Source organism: Uranotaenia lowii, chromosome 2 (genome assembly GCF_029784155.1).
Source record: "Uranotaenia lowii strain MFRU-FL chromosome 2, ASM2978415v1, whole genome shotgun sequence".
Lineage (NCBI taxonomy): Eukaryota > Metazoa > Arthropoda > Insecta > Diptera > Culicidae > Uranotaenia > Uranotaenia lowii.
The window spans coordinates 121,502,951-121,521,229 of record NC_073692.1 but is presented as its reverse complement, the minus strand read 5'-3'; the positions used below and the strand labels follow the sequence as shown (position 1 = coordinate 121,521,229).

Genomic DNA, 18,279 nt, shown 5'->3' with positions numbered 1-18,279 from the left:
ATTAGGTGGTTTTCCTCGAGCCCGAAGGGAGTCTATTAAATTCGTTCTGGCGACAAGATGGACCTCACACAACCAAACAATATGCTCGATGTCATGGTAACCTTGGCCGCAACTACACAAATTGCTGCCAGCAATGTCAAAACGATAGAGTACCGCGTCTAAGGAACAATGATTGGACATGAGACGGGAAAATATACGAATAAAATCCCGACTCAGGTCCAACCTATTAAACCAGGGTTGGTATACCTTTGGGATAATCGAGTGGAGCCACCGACCCTCATCCTCGTCCCATTTGCGCTGCCAGTTGACAAGAGCGTTCCCTCGTACCAAGAAGTAGAATTCGTTGAAGACGATTTCACGTGAATACGTGTCGCCTTCCGTCGCCCCCACCTTTGCCAGAGAGTCTGCCTTCTCATTGCCCACTATCGAGCAATGCGAAGGAACCCAAACAAAGGTGATGGAAAAGCGGCGTCTTGTTAAAGCACTCAAAATATCCCGTATCTTCTCTAGGAAGAACGGCGAATGCTTTCCCGGTCTTATTGAACGGATTGCTTCAACAGAGCTTAGACTATCCGATACAATATAGTAGTGCCCAACAGGCTGTGAGACGATGCTATCCAAGGCCCACTCTAGTCTGTTTGTCAGGATTTAAAATTAACCCAAAGCATTTGTTTCATCGTTTCACGTCATTTTAGTGAAAAATTAAGCAGTTTGATAAAGTATCATAGACATATTTTATCGAAAATATTTACTTATTCCAGAACAAACAAGTACTTTCTCAACTTTTCATGATCCGAATGCTAAATAAAGCTAAATTGTTTTGAATGAAGGAGAGAAAATTGAAAAAATGTGTAAAAATCAAGTATGCATAAAGCCATCCCCACTTACCCCAGGAATGGTTTGAAGACAAAAGTTTAGATTTTTACAAATAAACTCTTTTTTCTTAATATTTAACCGTCGTTTCTTTTCCTAACTGATTGTTTCGAATGTAAAGATTGTTTCAATGTAGAGTTTTTCGTCAAGAGCTAGTTTACGAGAAATTTGCGTCACCATAAACATCCGCCATTGTCGGAACCGTATCTCTTTTACAGTTATTGGATAGAATACAAGTGAATTTAACATTCTACATTAAACTGAGTAATGTAATTCATAATACCACCAGTTTACAATATTTATTTTTCTATTTATATTGTACACTCCTCATCATAATTTTGTAAAATTATGTCATGCATCGCAGTTTCAAACTTGCTCAAAGAGCATGGAGCAGGGCACCGAGGAATGTCCAACAATTTTGGCTCTTGTACGGACCAATTTCCATAATGCAGAATTCTCACTTCCTGCTGTCCACCTAATGAAGGATTCTCGTGCAGTTCAAATACAACGGCCGATGCAAACGAAGGTTTCTCGGATGCTTGCTCCAAGACTCCCATACTGTCCAGCAAACTAACCTGGGTCAGATCGTGTCCCGAATATAGGAAAATTGACCTATCGGGATCGAGGTTGCCAGCTGCTTTGGCCTTAAGCTTGGAGAGAAATTCACTCAATGTGGCCCCTCCTCGGAGTCGTTTCATTATCGGTGTTGCCGAGTAAGTTTTAAGTATTCCTTTATAGTACTCGATAGCTTTGGTGGGGAAAAGTCTTTTTGCCCATTCTGGAAGCGCCAAGCCGTAGTTGTTTTCAATTTCCAATAAGTCATAAAACAGTACCATATCAGTCCAGGACATATTCTTCAATCCACTGTGCTGTTCAATGTACTCAAACTCGGGCAAACTGTCGGCGTACCATTGTTCGAACTCCGGAGTAACTTGGCGCTTGAAATTCTCAAATTCGGCTTCAAACTTCGGACAGGGTCGCTCCTGGGCAAGAATCTGAATCAAAAATGTATCCTATACACTGGAAAAAGTTTTTGAACCATTAGACTCACGCTGTCGGATTTGGCTGGAATCACATGTAAAGCAGCTGGTTGCCACCTTATCGGGATTTTAAACGAATCCTCTGGAGGCTGAAAAAATGCAGCCAAAACCGCTTGACTGCTCATAATAGATCGTTCGTAGTAGCTGCTGACGGCATGAATTTTATGTCTAGTGTAGAATCCATCTGAGGGTAGCAGCAAACCGTAACGATTTCTGAAATTTCTTCCCAATTCGAAGGCTTGCTCGACACCCCGCTGAAATTATTATAATCTGTGTTATATTCACTGATTTGGATAAATAAGTTTACAGCACCGGTTGTAAAGCTTCTAGGCCGCCTACCCAAGGGTAGTTTAAATGTGGATCCGTGGGATACGTCTTTATTGGGGCACGATCTCCGTGACGGAACAGAATTATCATCATCCGGAGGGAGTTCAACCTTTTCGTTTTCGACGCAGTTGTGATCGTCAACATCATCGTTGTCAACACCGCCAAGATTATCACCACCAATATCGCTAACAACGGCCTCGACCGAAATTTTATCCTTGAGTACATTGCTAAAATGCACTGATCTGCTTTTATCTTCAACTGAAGAAATGTGGAAACTAGTTACAGGATCTTCTATCCACGGTTAATATATAGTGAGGCAGCGTCTTCACTTCTTTATCATCTATAAAAAGTGTACTTAGATAACGTCTGCTTCGAGAATCTTTACAATGGAGGAGATATTGTCATATACTGACTGTAGGGCTTTAGCCCTACAGAATTGGTCTCGTAAATATTGTCTTTACTGAATGAAGATTACAGAGATTAGTAGTTATGTCAGGCTTAAGTGAATTCATTTAAATATTTAACCACTCAACGTTCTCGTTGTTATAAGAAACCAACGGCACACACATAATAATAGGATTAAAAAATCCTTCAAATTTGAAAAATCTTTTCACTTTCTACACACCTGCTGCAATTCTCCCAGTCCTCCTTTCCATGGATAATTGGCGTAGGGATCCGTCGGATACGTTATAATTGGGCTACGTGCTCCATGCCGAAACAGGATCAGAACCATTCGAAGAGAACTTTTGCCACTATTTGGTTGCGCAGTAGCTGCCCAAAGGCTACCTGCCTTTGAAAGAACAACGATAAAACTTAAAATCACTGTAGACTTCATTTTTTTAGTCCCTCTCTTAATGTGATTGAACCGAATTCCCGAAACAAACTAACCGGGGATCGGATCAGATGCTGGATATTAAATCTACTCGGAAGCCGGTAATCTTATTGGCGCTAATCTTTAAATCATTCAGAACCAGTGCCTGGGTCCTTACGGCATCTCGGTCGATGTTCATGTATCGCATTTCATTACAAATATTTTCATCCATATGCATGTCCGATAAGCACCATTTTACTGTTATTAAAATCTTGTTATCTTTTCTTCGCTACAGCGAGCGAAGCTAGCTTGAAAAGGAAAAACATGGGAGTGTAGCAACAGGTTTTTATGCGCTCAGGAACAAGCATCTGGAGTTTATTGCTTCCGAATTTCCTGCGCACGATTCTTCTATAAGAAATTGAGAATATTGGAATTAATTTACTTCGCAAAAATTAAGATAATCAATTTCAATAGTGTCAATCTTTTCATTCATTATGATATTCCTATTTTCAACGATTTCGATTTCCTCTTATCGAAAAATACAGTTCAAATTGATTCATGCGGTAGATAATCCAGTAACAAGGCGCTAGGTTTATCAGTGTTTATGATCTTCTACCGGGATCAATTCAACATGAATAGTCACATTCATGCTTCAGGTTCGTTAATTTATTATTAACGTGTCAATACGTTTGTCGACGGTGATAGGAAGTTTCTCTATGAATAAGGCATGTCAGGCATGTCTCAACATTGATTACTGCTTGTGCTATGACAGGCTGTTATTCTTTCGACCTTTTCAGGCTCATTAGTATCTGGTGCATTCTCGAAATCTTATCGTCTACTTGCTTATTAAATATGTTACGCAAAAAAAAACAATATTAATCCATTTGATTAAATTGCTCAATCGCGGGTGCTGGTGGTGTTCAGAAACTCTTTTTAGAATGACAGCTACATCCGGAGTTACTTTCATTGTTAATAAGCCCCGCCCAAACATAAGCCACATGGCCAAAAGAGTCATGTGATTATGGATAGACTTTCAATCTTCTACATCTTTGATTAGTTAAGGTAGGTTGATACTATTGATATATGCATCTACTACTTACCTTTATCAAAATTATCACCTTAGCCTTTCTGGTAAAAAATCGACTTGTATATAATGGTGAATGAATATAATGTTTCTTCCAATGTTTGTGTTGATCCTTTCATCCTTCACTTTTGGGGATCACATTTCTCCAAAAGTAAACAAAAACCATTTCCAGTACCACATGATAGGCCAACATTTGCACTAATTAACGGTTAAAACCTTTTGAGAAAATAATATTCCGTTAAACTAAAAATTCAATTTGAGTAAAGGATCTATAAACATTCTGAAACCCGAACTGCCATCACATGGATATACACCCTTTACTCCCGAACAATTTTTCGCTACCACTCCGCAAACAAACTCAAAATAATCAATTTGACTATTTATTCAAGATATAAACATACAGTAGTTTCTCGATTTTATCACTGTTCGATTTTTTCACTACTCGCCAAATTCACGCTCGATTTTATCACAGTTATTGTTTGTATTTTATCACGCTTTTTCATAAATCATTCAGAAACCATTTACAGGACCTTAATTTTCATTCAAAAGCGTAGAGCGTCTTTGTTCATGGTATTTTCAAGGTTTATGTTATGGTATATAAGCATTTAATAATATGAAAATGTCATTGAACTGCTTACTTCAGCTGAAAGTGTGTAAAATCGTCATCCGGATTTTAAAAAAGTTTGTAATATTCGAAATAAGTATTTCGAAGTCACGCTATTGCTAGTGTTGTTATTTGTGCTTGCTTAGCAGCTCTAAAATATTATACTTTGTTGGTGTTTTAAGATATAAAAATGTGGGTGACTGTAAGCGTTCTTGAAAAGAGATTAGGTTTATCTGATTTTTTTAATATTCGTTTACTTGAGAGGGTGCCGTGTGCAATCCTGATTTGGCAGCATTAAGTGTTGTCTGAACTGATTTTTTTTTGCAGATGAAATTATTTATTCTAGCTTTACCATAAAATATGTAAATGGGACTTTGATTTTTTTTTCTGCAAAGTATGAAAAAGAAACGATTATCTGACCATAAAGCCAGTTTCGAGAAACACACTTTTAGAGTCTAAGTTTTGCAAATTCCAAAATATTTTTCAAAAAGGTAACTTTTTCAGTTCATCAAAGATTAATATGAAGTGAGAATGAAAATATTAAAATCATCAGTTGGCAGAAGATAATTTTTTGATTCAGTTTTCTTCGGATTTGTGTATAGTCAACATATGTAGTAATCAGTGTTAGTAAACATTTTATGATCAAAATTGATTGATCCAAAGTGTATGCGAAACATAATGCGTTATAATTAATCATTTAAAATGATAAAAATATATTTTTCCACTTTGAATTTTAGTTTCGTCAAATTCACGGTTTCGCCATATTCACGGTGAAATTTTTTTTGAGCGTGATAAAATCGAAAAACTACTGTAGTTGCAAATGAATGCGAGCTTATTACTAAAGCTAAAAATAAGAAAAAAGCAAAGGATGTATAAACAGGTTAGACAAAATATTACGTGATCTAGATTCTATCTATGATAGCGCGTTGTTTTTACATGAAAATTGTTACCGTCAACTGGGGCAACATGCAACAATTTTCAACTTCAATGGCTTCTAAAAAACTTATGTTCACAGTAAATCGTATCCTTTATGCATCAAAAGTTTTAAGGATGCTGGGGCATCAAATTGGCGTAGTTAAAAAAAATATTGGTTGCTTCAGTTATTTTTAATTTTCTAAAAACATGCGATTTTCACACTCCTTAGGAAATGGGGTAACTTGCAACAAACTTTGTTTTTAATGAAAAATCTTATGAACACGTACGAAAATACATAGTTTTTAATATATTTGCGATGCCTTAAAGACCATTACGCATGACAACACCAATTGCAGTAGTTTTTGGGTCTGTAAAAACAAATTTTCACATTTTTTCTGAAAATAAGGATGCTGCATACATTTAGGGGTTAAATAATACTACGAAAAAATCTACAAGCTGAAATCATAAAAATAAATGTTAGGATGAATGAAATTTAAATGTTTACAAACGCGTGATGCAAAACATTCATATTCCAGCACATGGAAACGAGATTTACAAGGTATTTCTTTGATTTGCATTTTGTTGCATTTAACCCCAGACACCTAACTGAATTTTGAAAATATTCATTTAAAAAAAATGGGTGATTGCTCGAAAAATATTTTTACACCAACAATGTTGGTATAACATGAGGAAACCTGTAAAAAGTTTGTAGGTAATTTTATCAAGCCGATCCGTCATACTGGGTAAAGTTTTTTTAGGCATCAAAAAATGTTAAAATTTGTACATTTATTGCTCGATTTTTCAAATTTTCCATAAAAATAAAAAACTTAAGACAACTAGCTTAAAATGCGAGAAACTTTGTCATCATCATTTTGTTATCATTAAAAGATAACTTTATTACAATACATTAAATTAAAAATTGATTCAATGTAGTGTTATATAAATGTTGCATCGAACCCCGCTGTTGCATGATGCCCCGTTTGACGGTATTCCTCTATTCGAGCATATAGGGGATGCTCCTAAAAATCGTTAGCTTTCATAAAAAGCAAAAATTCCAAGTGATTTTTAATTGGCGATTTAAAATAGGTTATATTTTTTGCGGACGCGTTTTTTTCTTCGTCATGTATGGAGATAGATCCTTTTTATGTGTTGGTAAAGATTTGACACTTTATTGAACATAAAAACAATGTTGCAAATGTATGCGAGCTTTAAACTAAAGCTAGAAATGAGAAAATAGCAATGGGTGTATAAACAAGGGAGACAAAATATTACGTGAGCTAGGTTCTATCTACGATAGCGAGTTTTTTTTCAAGAAAATTGATATTCCTCTGTTCTAACATATAGGGGATGCTTCTAGAAATCGTTTGTCTTTCATAAAATGCAAACATTACAAGTGATTTATAATTAGCGATTTAAAATAGGTTGTATTTTTTTCAAACGCGTTTTTCTCGATTCGCCATATAAGGAGATACATCATTTTCATGTTTTGGTACAGATATCTTTAGAATCATTGACCCTATTAGGGGGGTATACGGTCGATGGTATTGATGACTGATTGGCCTCAGCCATAACCTCGAAACTTGATGATGAAACTGACTCATCAGAGTTGCCAGTTTGTTATGACAAAAATGAATATTTGCTCGCTTTTTATTTCTCGAATATTTTAACTCAATTTTCAACTATCAACACTTCCTACACATTTTAATGCAACTTTACATATTTTTAAGAGTCACGCGCCTTCCATATGCAAAAACTCCATCTCAGTAGATAGAGAATTTGTAAAATTTCTTAGCATGGTTTCCTTGGAAATTTGGGTGTTTGGGCAGTTGCGAGTGATAGAGAAGATCAAAATTTTTCATATTACGATTCAATCACTACAAATTTCAAGAATTATGTTCATATTTCAAATTAATTGCTGTAGGTTGTTTTCAAACAAGTAACAATTATTACTTGAACTGAGATATGGAGAATATTTTCAGCTTATTTAACAGTTATACCTTAGATTTTCAAAATAATTTTAAGATGAGATTTTGAAAAATCAGTGCGAATATTGAAAAATTATTTGACCTGGCTCCACTGAGCAACAATCAAAATCAAAACATTGAAAACTCAATCGGTTTCTCGAAAGGGCGAAAACGGCAGTTTATCTTAGGAAAATAGCGTTTTGGGCACGTCCTTTTGATAAAATTAATCGTTTCATTCTTGTTTAGAGGTTAGGGCTGGGGCCTTTCGGTAAGATAGTGTTCGTAAAGAACTGTCAATATATCCTAATAAACATTCGGATAGGTACGGGAGAATAGCTGGAAATTTACCGATCGCAGCAAGCCGAGCAAGGCCAAATAAAACATGCCAGGGCCGATTACTCCCTATTCGTTCGAGGCTTTCTAACAATTACACTGTATCAAAAAATTGTCCGTACTTCACGTACCTTGACATCCAAACAATCAAAAAGTGCACTTTTTCAGTCAATAAAAATACTACAACTACATCATCCGCTGCAGAAACTAATCCTTTTTGTAGATCAGTATTAAAAATGTTTATGAATTAAATTTTTAAAAAAAATCCAATTCATTTTGTATAGAAAGTCCCAGAAACGACGTCAAAAAATTGTCCGTACACTGAGGCCTTTGTCAAATATTAGTCAAGTAAACAGTTATGTTTAAGTCTGTCAAACGCAGAAACGTGAGTTGAATCTCAGCAAAGACAATTTCCAGTGGTCTGAGTGATAAATTCGGTAAAATGAACTTTATCTAGCGTAAATCAGTAGGTTTTCGTGTTTCCGGATGTCAACGGTTATTTTTTGTGAGAAGCAGACATTTTCCTGTTAATTAAATCCACAAAAATTAACAAGAAAATGTCTGCTCCTCACAAAAAAAATACTCGTTGACATCCGGAAAATGTTTGCTGACCTGAAGAATGACGGTAAAAGCTTGTCCGAAATTGCAGGTATATTAAAACTGCCACGATCGTCGGTTCAGTATGTCCTTCAGAACTTTAAGAAGACTTACTCCCTGGAGACTACTCCAGGAAGAGGCCGCAAACTGAAGCTTACGGATCGTCACCATCGCATCATTGTCAGGAAAATCGTCAGAATCCTAAAATCAGTGCCCCGATACCAGCTGACAGTTTGAATAATTTTTAAAACATACAGGTTAATCCTCAAACGGTACGGAACATACTTCATGAGAAAAAATACCGAGGTCGTGTTGCTCTTAAGAAGCCTTCTGTATCTGCTAAAAATAAGAAAAAGCGGCTGGAATACGCTCAAAAATATGTCCTAGAACCTTAAGAGTTCTGGAAGAACGTCATGTTCACTGACGAAAGCAAATTTAATATTTTTGGGTCTGACGGACATGTAAGAGTATGGCGTAATCCAAATACTGAATTGGATCCGAAAAATTTGCGACCGACAGTTAAGCACGGTGGTGGCCATGTAATGGTGTGGGGTGCTTTCAGCGCAAATGGCACCGGAAACTTGACTTCACGGAGAAAAATAAATAGATTTATCAGTCATATTACGCGTCTACAGGAATATAAATATGATTGTTTGGTTCTGACCCGAAAATACGATAACCAACCATCAGCATATACAAGTAGTCAGGGAATTAGTCTTCTTAAAGTTCTGAAGGGCATACTGAACCGACGATCATGGCCGTTTTACTAAATTTACTATGCGTAATTCGAAGACAAGTAAATAAATAAATTTCGGACAAGCTTTTACCGTCATTCTTCAGGTCAACAATCAGTTTCCGGATGTCAACGGGTATTTTTATGTGAGGAGCAGACATTTTCCTGTTAACTTAATCCACAAATTGTTGAAATCTACTGATTTATGTTAAATAAAGTTCATTTTACCGTATTTATCCCTCAGACCACTGGAAATTGCCTTTGCTGAGATTCAACTCACGTTTCTGCGTTTGACAGACTGACATATAACTCAATATTTGACAAAGGCCTCAGTGTACGGACAATTTTTTGACGTCGTTTTTGGGACTTTCTATACAAAATGAATTGGATTATTTTTAAGGTTTAATTTATGAACATTTTTAATACTGATCTACAAAAAGGAATAGTTTCTGCAGCGAATGATGTAGTTGTAGTATTTTTATTGACTGAAAAAGTGCACTTTTTGATTGTTTGGATGTCAAGGTACGTGATGTACGGACAATTTTTTGATACAGTGTAATTTACGTGTTTGTTATATGTTATTTTCGAGGGACAAAATTACTTCTAAACTTTCACACAACGCCCCGGACACTCGTCACAATAAGCGCTCCCCCTAAAACCCCAGACTCCCACACGAGAGTAAAGCTTAAATTCAATGTTCAATCACTCCGTTTCTGCAGCTGCCGGTTTGCCATTTTTTTTAATGAAATAACACTTATTCCGGTGGACTCTTATGCACTTCCCTCCAGCTTTCAAAAAAATCTACAAAAAATCCAAATTTTAAAGATCGATTACTGGTTTTTCAGCAATACAGACCAAGTGCTGGAAAAATCAGCAAAACGGAAAATTTTTATTTTATTTTTTATTTATTTAGTCTTTGCAGACATTTAGAGATGTTTACATATTACAAAAAGATACTATCTTATTCTACTTTTGAACACAGCCTTAGAAATATTAAAATCAAAGTTACTAACTATTTCATTGAAACGAGCACAACATGTATCCAAAGGGTTGTTTTGTCCGTATCGGGTTCGTCTAGTAGTAAGTCTGAGGAATTCCTGCGTCCGAGTTGATCTTACTGGAGCGTTAAACGGAAGTAACGACAACAATTCTGGACAGTCCACATTATTCTGTAGAATATCAAAGATAAAGAGCCGTTGTAGAAGAATGCGCCTTGATGCCAACGTCGGTAGATTCAGCAACAAGCAACAAGTTCATAGGGCGGGAGGTTCGAGGCGTCGTTCCATGGTATCTGGCGCAGAGCGTATCTAAGAAAGCATCGTTGTACTCTCTCGATCCGGTTTGCCTGTACAACCTGGTATGGAGCCCAGATTTGCACTCCGTACTCGACAATGCTGCGTACAAGAGCACAAAAAAGTGCTTTTAGGCTGTAGTAGTCGTTGAAGAATTGCGTGTTTCGTCGTATTAAGCCAAGAACAGCAAAGCGCTTAGCTGTTGTAGTCGAGATATGCTGCGAGAAAGTGAGCTTGGTGTCCAAAACTATGCCAAGGTCCTTGACGATGGAATTGCGGCTTAAAGTAGTCGAAGACATTTCGTACTCGAAGTACAAAGGTTGACGTTCACGAGTAAAAGATATGACACTGACACTACATTTGGAAATATTAGGAGCCATACCATTCTGATGACACCACGTTAGAATTGAATCGATGTCTTTTTGGAGAGCACAGCAGTCAACTAGTGAAGCTAAGGTACGAAATTTTTTTAGATCGTTGGCGTACAACAACTTCTCCGATTCAATGATTGTGCATAGATCGTTGATAAAAAGAATGAAGATCAAAGGTCCCAGATGACTTCCTTGTGGAACTCCAGAAGTGATTCGAAAAGGCGTCGAGTTCACGTTGTTTAGTCGTACGTAAGCAGTTCGGTCTATGAGATAAGAGTTGATCCATTTGCAAAGACAATCAGGTAGTCCTATCCGACTTATTTTTTCGATGACAAATTTGTGCTTTACTCTATCAAAAGCCTTGCTCAAGTCTACATAAACTGCATCGACTTGTTGATGTTTATCCAGCCTAGTAACCAATTTCGAAACGTACGTCATAAGATTGGTGGTCGTAGATCTACGTTTCATGAATCCATGTTGATCTTCAGAAATACAGTGATGCACCGATTGATAAAGTACGTCATAAACGGGGCTCTCGAATACCTTAGGCAAACAGCTTTGAATTGAAATCCCTCGGTAGGTTTCCACTCGATGCAAGTCGCCGGATTTGAGGATTGGAGTGATCGATGCGGTTTTCCACGCGGTGGAAAAAGTACTTTCCGTTAACGATTGGTTAAATATGATCGAAATAGGTACGGATGACGGATCAGCGCATTTCTTAACCAGAATTGGAGGAAGGTTGAAGTCACGATTCGGCAAGCTACTTAGGTATGATTCGCATAACGGTGGTGAGTTAGTGCTAAGAATACTCTGAAAGAATGTCGAAAATGTTTGCTGATTTCCAGAAAAAATTGGATTGCTGGACGTTTCCAGCTGGAAATCGAGGCAAAAATTTGCTGTGTAGTTAATTCCCGACTGTTTAGGGTACTGAAATTCATATTTTTTTTAAATTTTCACGAACGCAAAGAAGAACAAACGAATGCTTTCTATTCCTGTTATTGTAATAATAAAGGATATTTTTATTTTTGTTGAACATTTATTTGATGTAAGATTTGTTCTACCTGACGTTTGATTTGGGTACCTTACAGTAAAAAAATGTAAAGGATTCTTAAAGTCTGTGAAATCTGTAATTTAAAAAAAAAAAATCAGTGATTTATAGATTTTGCATTTTGCGATAAAAATTTCCTGAAAATTATATGAAATTAAGGATTTTTCTGGGATTTCGGCAACCCTGGTCTTAACTCAAAAAAAGAATTAGATGTTCGCCGATGCGGTCACCTTTAAAGGCTCCATGCCTTTCTTTTACGGGGTCTTGGGCAAGGTTGCCGAACAAAATCTGTGTTTTTGAATAAATAAATTCTGTTTTTCTGCTATTTTACCCATAAAGATCTGTGACGCAATTTCCATTAATTTCATTGAAAAGTGATGAAAAAAACACAAATAGCATTTTTAACAATATTCTTGGAAAAAAATATTGATATTACCAAGCTAATCCAGTTTTCACGAATGAAAGCTAGCATTCAAAGATAAATGTTGGCAAAAAAATGCACAATTATAGACAATGCTAACAGTATAGCACAATGTTTTGAAATCTGTGAAAATATTCAAAATTCTGTGATCTGTGACACTGATTCTGTGATGAAAATGTGCTTAATACTGTGAAATCACAGATTTTACTGCGATTTACTTCCTTTCTAACGTATATAGTGTAATGGGTACCAATGTATGAATACACTCGACAAAAAAATGGAATAGGTAAATTCCTTTAATAAACCTTGCGTTAAATAAATAAAATATCTTTCAGGATTTCTTTCTACAGATGTTCGCCAATATCTAAATCTTAAAAAACGGAAACGTTATTTTCTAGAATAAAATATGTTAGAGGAGACACTAATTACTAAAATGCACGGTTATATTTCTAATTTTAGTCTGTAAATTAGCTTAATGGCTGATATGAATAAATCACTAGCAATTCAGAAGCGGGGTTCTATAGGTTCGATCAGTCGATTGAAGGAAAAAAAACGTAGGCTACTTTACGTTGAATATAGAAAAAAAAGTAGTCCAAAGAAGAAGAAAAAGTGAGGTTATAAGGTAAGGTAAGTAGAGTGATGGCAGCAAGGTAAGATATCTAAGGTATTTGAAAATTCCTTTTTGCTTATATAACTAAATATATTGTGTAGAATGTTCAATCACTTGCCAACTATCCAGGTATATACACGGATGCCGGAATACCTGATGAAAATTTTAAAAAATTGTAAATTTTTATAAATTTTTGAATAGTTGTGGAGCTGATTGAAATATTCATCCAAAACAAACACCGACATTAACACGATGTACGCACAGCCACAACAGAGAACACGAAGCCATGGTGCCGGGTATGGGGAATTCTGCATTATAAATATCCAGAACAGTTAATACGAAGAATGCAGAAGTGTTCATACTTTGGTAAAATTGCGGTGAATCCGTGCACCCATGGTGGATTACCAACATACAACATACATACATATGAATAAATCACTAGCAATTATTTTAGCTTTTTTCGAGCAGTTTCGTGAGTCAAATACTTCGACTAGCATGAACAGTTTTTTTTCCGGAGCAGGTGTAAAGTGAATGATTCATTGTGATTTTTCATACTTTTTTAGGCAAATGCCTTAAAATTCTCCCATTCTTAAGTTCGAGCTAAGTAATAGCTTCCGAAGCAATTGCTTATTCATATCATTACTTATTCATCATTACTTATTCTGTATCATGTTTTTTATCAATCCAAGTATTTCGACAGTTTTTTCAATTGTTTGACGACTGAAGAAGTGATCAAATTACATAAAAAAAACCAAGTTCTGGTTACGTTAAAAATTTCCCCCAGAGTATTTTCTGAAGATTCAGTAGATAAAAAACAGATATCATATTCGAATCATGATTTTTGAAGATTGGTTAAAAAAACTGACCTGTACATAATTTCAGCTTATTCGGGCTTCATTAAGGGGTGCCTCAAAGCGCTCTAAGTTTCGGTTTTTGACCCTTTAAAATCACCAAATGAAATCGCAAAAATCGGATTTTTTATTTTGATGCCAAATGACTTAAAAATGCATAACACATCGAAATCAGGTTTAACCTTGGAAAAAAATGTGTCAAAATCGACTTCTGAATTTTAAAAAGGAATCTGGAAGAAAAAAGGAATCTGGAGAATTTGATATTATCTCGACAAAAACAAATGATCAAAAATCGACTTTCTGGGATTTAGTCGATTTTTTCAAAAATCGACCTGTTTACCGTGGTTGAATTAAAAGGAATCTTTTAATTGCTTTGATTCAGTACAATTATTCAACCAAATAGACTCAAAACACATATTAGAGTGATATCAAAGATATTATATTCTATCACTGATATTCACCACTTTAAACATTACAAAATTATATATATCTTAGCGAAAGTGTACCAGTTTAATTTTGATTGTGCTAACAATTTTTCCCTCTATTTTTATCCACTTTCAGGGACAAATCATCACCTTCCTGGACGCTCACTGCGAGTGTACCGAGGGATGGCTGGAACCTCTGCTGGCCAGAATCGTTCTAGACCGCCGGACGGTGGTGTGCCCAATCATCGATGTGATATCGGACGAAACCTTCGAGTACGTGACGGCTTCCGATCAAACCTGGGGAGGGTTCAATTGGAAGCTCAATTTCCGATGGTAAGGGTTTTTCAAAGTGTTTGGCGATCGTTTGGTTGTGATATTGATTCAGTTTCTTTTAAAATATTTAAAACAGGTATCGAGTGCCGACCCGGGAGATGCAGCGAAGGAATCACGATCGGACAGCTCCTCTGAGGACCCCCACCATGGCTGGTGGTCTGTTCTCGATCGATAAAGATTACTTCTATGAGATCGGTTCGTACGATGAAGGTATGGACATCTGGGGAGGTGAAAATCTAGAAATGTCTTTCAGGGTAAGTACAATTTAAGATAATTTAGCAGCTTCCGTTTTTGTTTTTAAGCTCGGAAATTTTATAAATTGTTTATTATCGATTGAGCTTAGATTTGGCAGTGTGGTGGCATCCTGGAAATTGCTCCCTGTTCCCATGTGGGGCACGTTTTCCGAGACAAATCGCCGTACACGTTCCCGGGAGGCGTTGCTAACATCGTACTGAAGAATGCAGCCCGCGTTGCCGAAGTCTGGCTAGACGAGTGGAAAGAGTTCTACTACCAGATGAGCCCAGGTTCGAATTGATCCAATCTTAGTCGGGTTCCTCCTCTCTTTCATGTAATCAGTCCGATTCATACCTCATAACATGAGACATTTTTGTTCAAAGTTTCTCTAGTGCCTAAAATAAACAGATCGATTTGCCTAAGTGAACCGATATGTAATTGCTCGATATGGCACTTGAGACACCTTGAAAAAGTATGTTTCTAACTATTCTGTACTTCAGCCAAACATTATTAATCGTTTTCGACCCGACAATCATTTTCTAACATAAACTATTTCGTTTTTCCCTACGTTTGCTCCTGGAGTGTTTTACCTGTACGAACTTTACACCCAATGTTGTGGAACTTACATTCTCTAGTTTTACAAAACTAATCGGTCCGGATTAGTCGAAACCGAACTTAGGAAAAGAGAATTGCGTTAGACTCTATTCGAATATAAAAACTTTCAGATGATGGAACTTGTGTAGTTAACAGTGTGTGATTTGATAACTTCACTGTAGGTATTGCTCCCAAAAAAATTTCACGAAAACCGCCAAAACACCGAACCTTGTGCTCGTACAATCTCCAGTAACATGTGTGATCTAACATCAAGTTAAACGTGTGAATTTGTTAACGATTTTTTACATAAGGAAGGGCTGATCTTGAATGATGATGAACTTTGTGAGTCCCGAAGAAGTTCTAAAACCAAATATTAATCTAGGTTTTAAACTCTAACACGATTTTTTTCGTAGAAGTTTGAGCTGTTGTGATTCCTTTTTTTAGTGTCGATTAATCATGTGTTACCAATAATTGCATCGTATTCAAACTGATTCATATTCCTTTTCTCCTAACAAACTACAGGCTAAGAAATGATTGGAGTCTTCTATCACCGGGTTACTTCCACGCTGCCATGCTACCGCAAGACAAGCTTTTCGTTGTTTATTTTCAATTCTAGCTAAAACACCCTTTCTTATCGTAGAACAATACACTAACTCATAGAATTTGCATTCATTTCTTTTCCACCGTTTTGGGCGGGCCAATCAACAACAACAACACCTATTGCAACAACATCCAAATGTCCCGGCCATCCCTGGTTTAATTCGCTCATCAAACATTTCGTGTTTCGACTAACCATACATCAACCAAAAAAAAAAACAATCCAAATGCATCCACCCTAGGTGTGGATGTGCGGCGGTACTCTAGAAATAGCACCCTGCTCCAGGGTGGGCCACGTGTTCCGCAAATCGACGCCCTATTCCTTCCCCGGCGGAACGTCGCAGATTGTTAACAAGAATAACGCTCGTCTGGCCGAGGTGTGGCTGGACGGATGGAGTGAATTTTACTACAATATTAACCCAGGTTTAATAATGTTTTTATTTTCTTAGATTTACTACCATTAATGCTGTTACCCACTACTTTTTATACGTTTACACGCATGCACAATTTTTTTTTGTTTTAGTTCCAGTTCGAATCATGGCTCAGATCAAACTACGTTTTATTTGAAGTTTCATTCTATTATGCATCAATGTTGTTTTGAGGTTATTGAAGATATACAAACTCTCTTATAAGTTTTTGGGTAGCTTTTTTTTAACAAAATTGGCTTCAGAACGCAGTACGACATCTGTTATGAAAAAGCCGGACTAGAGCACCTTTTGTTTAACATTCATAATCTTCCTATTAACTACACGCAGTTTCCTCATCAGCTTACTATAGACTGTCAGGGCCATATCGTGAGACACTCAACAGAAATGTTAAGGTTCGAGGAATAGATTTGTCGTAGATATTATTCCAAACACAAGGAGTTTCAAAACGGTTGTTTTTTATTCAAGTAATTGCCAAAGCATTTCACGAGACGGTTTACGATTTATTGGCCCAAGAGGGTATTTGTTTATTTGATATCCCAGAAGGTGAATCAAATTCTGTTGAAACTCACCGTTCGGATCCTTCGGCATGCAAATTTTTGTGGATCGGAACGATCCACTGCATCAAGCAGAATCAATATACTGTTTTGGTTCTCCACATTCTTTGGTCAATTCGCAATTCAGTGCGATAATAGCAATCGCTAATGATCTGTGTAGTTATGTAATGACTAGACTGACGAAACATAAATAAAGATTACTCTATTCTACCACTGAAATCTGCATTGAATACCTCATTCCAACGAATTCGTTTAAAGGAATTTATGTGCAATGGGTCGACTCACGGTATAGAAGCGCTCGAGTGATGGCAACACGGCCGCTTGGAAGAAACTCGTGCTCCGGTCCGCGTTTATTTCGAAAAATATCATGCATTATTAGTCGGGTTTAATTCAATGAAGGTTTTTCTTGCTAGTGATAGTTGTTGCTGTTGGTTTTTCGTAAAGACTTTAAGGTTCCGCCGCGAAAAAGTGTGAAATTTCAGATTTTAATTTCAAGAATTCTGCTCTTCCCAAGAGTGGCTGCAAATGCAAAAGTTGCATAAGTGTGTGTTGTTGAGCTAGCACGACGATTTTAAGGGTCGGAACGTGAAGTAGAGTTGTACGCCCAACTCTACGCGGAGTCGTTTTACTTACTTACTTGAAGGTCATGTTGCCGATTGTTGATAGAATTTAGTGTACCTACATGTTCGGGGGTTTAAGGAATCGGGAATGACGAAATTGGTTTTTAGGAAGGTTGGTCAGAAGATATGTAATCAGGTGTGTAAATGTACAAACCGGTAAAAATATGAAGAGAGAGAGAGAGAGAGAGAGAGAGTGATAGAGTCGTCAGAAGCGCGTTGGTTTTGAGCAGAGCAACGATGCGATGTTTTTTTTTTTTTTTTTCAAGCTTGTGTGCGTAGAATTCTTGCGCGAGAGTAGCGTGCAGTGAGCGCAGTGAGTGACAAGTTAAATCCCAACTCTGAAGCACAATGTGTGGGTGATAGGGTGGACTAAAAACTTTTCCCGGAAGAAGATTGAACAAAAAAAAAATGGTTAAATTGTGAAGATGTTTATGCAGACTGAATTTAAAAAGATAATTTCAACAGCCAATTGGTATGGGATGCGTGGTAATTTTATTATTCTGAAAAAAAAACAAGTAAAATTCATAATAGGTACTAAGGTACTCATAGTGTTTTTTTTTTTTAATAATTCTTTATTTGAAACGGCTCATACCTTAAGGTTTTAAGGAGCCAAACTCGTT

General features: G+C 36.7%; 3 protein-coding genes across 8 annotated transcripts in view; 1 reads left to right on the top strand and 2 right to left on the bottom strand.

Annotated features, from left to right (window-relative positions):
• The window catches only part of LOC129745325 (lysosomal acid phosphatase-like), a 30,029-nt gene extending 26,924 nt beyond the window's left edge, over window positions 1-3,105 (bottom strand). For both annotated transcript variants that reach the window (XM_055738325.1, XM_055738326.1), the window contains exon 1: window positions 2,866-3,105. Coding sequence is in view for 1 of the 2 variants with exons in the window: in XM_055738326.1 (XP_055594301.1) it covers window positions 2,866-3,075 (210 nt within the window). In the remaining variant the exon portion in view is untranslated. The remainder of the gene's footprint in view (window positions 1-2,865) is intronic.
• LOC129745322 (polypeptide N-acetylgalactosaminyltransferase 5) overlaps window positions 1-18,279 on the top strand; it is a 361,703-nt gene that overhangs the window by 310,937 nt on the left and 32,487 nt on the right. For 4 of the 5 annotated variants that reach the window (XM_055738318.1, XM_055738323.1, XM_055738320.1 and 1 more), the window contains exons 6-8: window positions 14,436-14,632; window positions 14,709-14,886; window positions 14,976-15,156. In XM_055738318.1, the coding sequence (XP_055594293.1) occupies window positions 14,436-14,632; window positions 14,709-14,886; window positions 14,976-15,156 (556 nt within the window). Of the gene's footprint in view, window positions 1-14,435; window positions 14,633-14,708; window positions 14,887-14,975; window positions 15,157-16,299; window positions 16,481-18,279 lie in introns of all 5 variants that reach the window. The other variant, XM_055738319.1, reaches the window with a different exon arrangement.
• Window positions 1,162-2,530, bottom strand: LOC129745324 (lysosomal acid phosphatase-like). Its single transcript, XM_055738324.1, has 3 exons — window positions 2,226-2,530; window positions 1,925-2,167; window positions 1,162-1,868 (listed from the first exon to the last, which is right to left on the bottom strand). Exons 1-3 carry the CDS (start codon window positions 2,463-2,465, stop codon window positions 1,185-1,187), a joined length of 1,167 nt encoding a protein of 388 aa, XP_055594299.1. The 5' UTR covers window positions 2,466-2,530; the 3' UTR covers window positions 1,162-1,184.

Excerpts from the sequence above, each read along its gene's own strand:
- LOC129745324 (XM_055738324.1), bottom strand. The coding sequence starts at position 2,465 with ATGTACTCAAGGATAAAATTTCGGTCGAGGCCGTTGTTAGCGATATTG. Across the intron at positions 2,168-2,225 it reads GCCTAGAAGCTTTACAACCG|CGGGGTGTCGAGCAAGCCTT; the intron begins GTGCTGTAAACT and ends TAATAATTTCAG. Across the intron at positions 1,869-1,924 it reads TTCCAGCCAAATCCGACAGC|ATTCTTGCCCAGGAGCGACC; the intron begins GTGAGTCTAATG and ends TTTTTGATTCAG.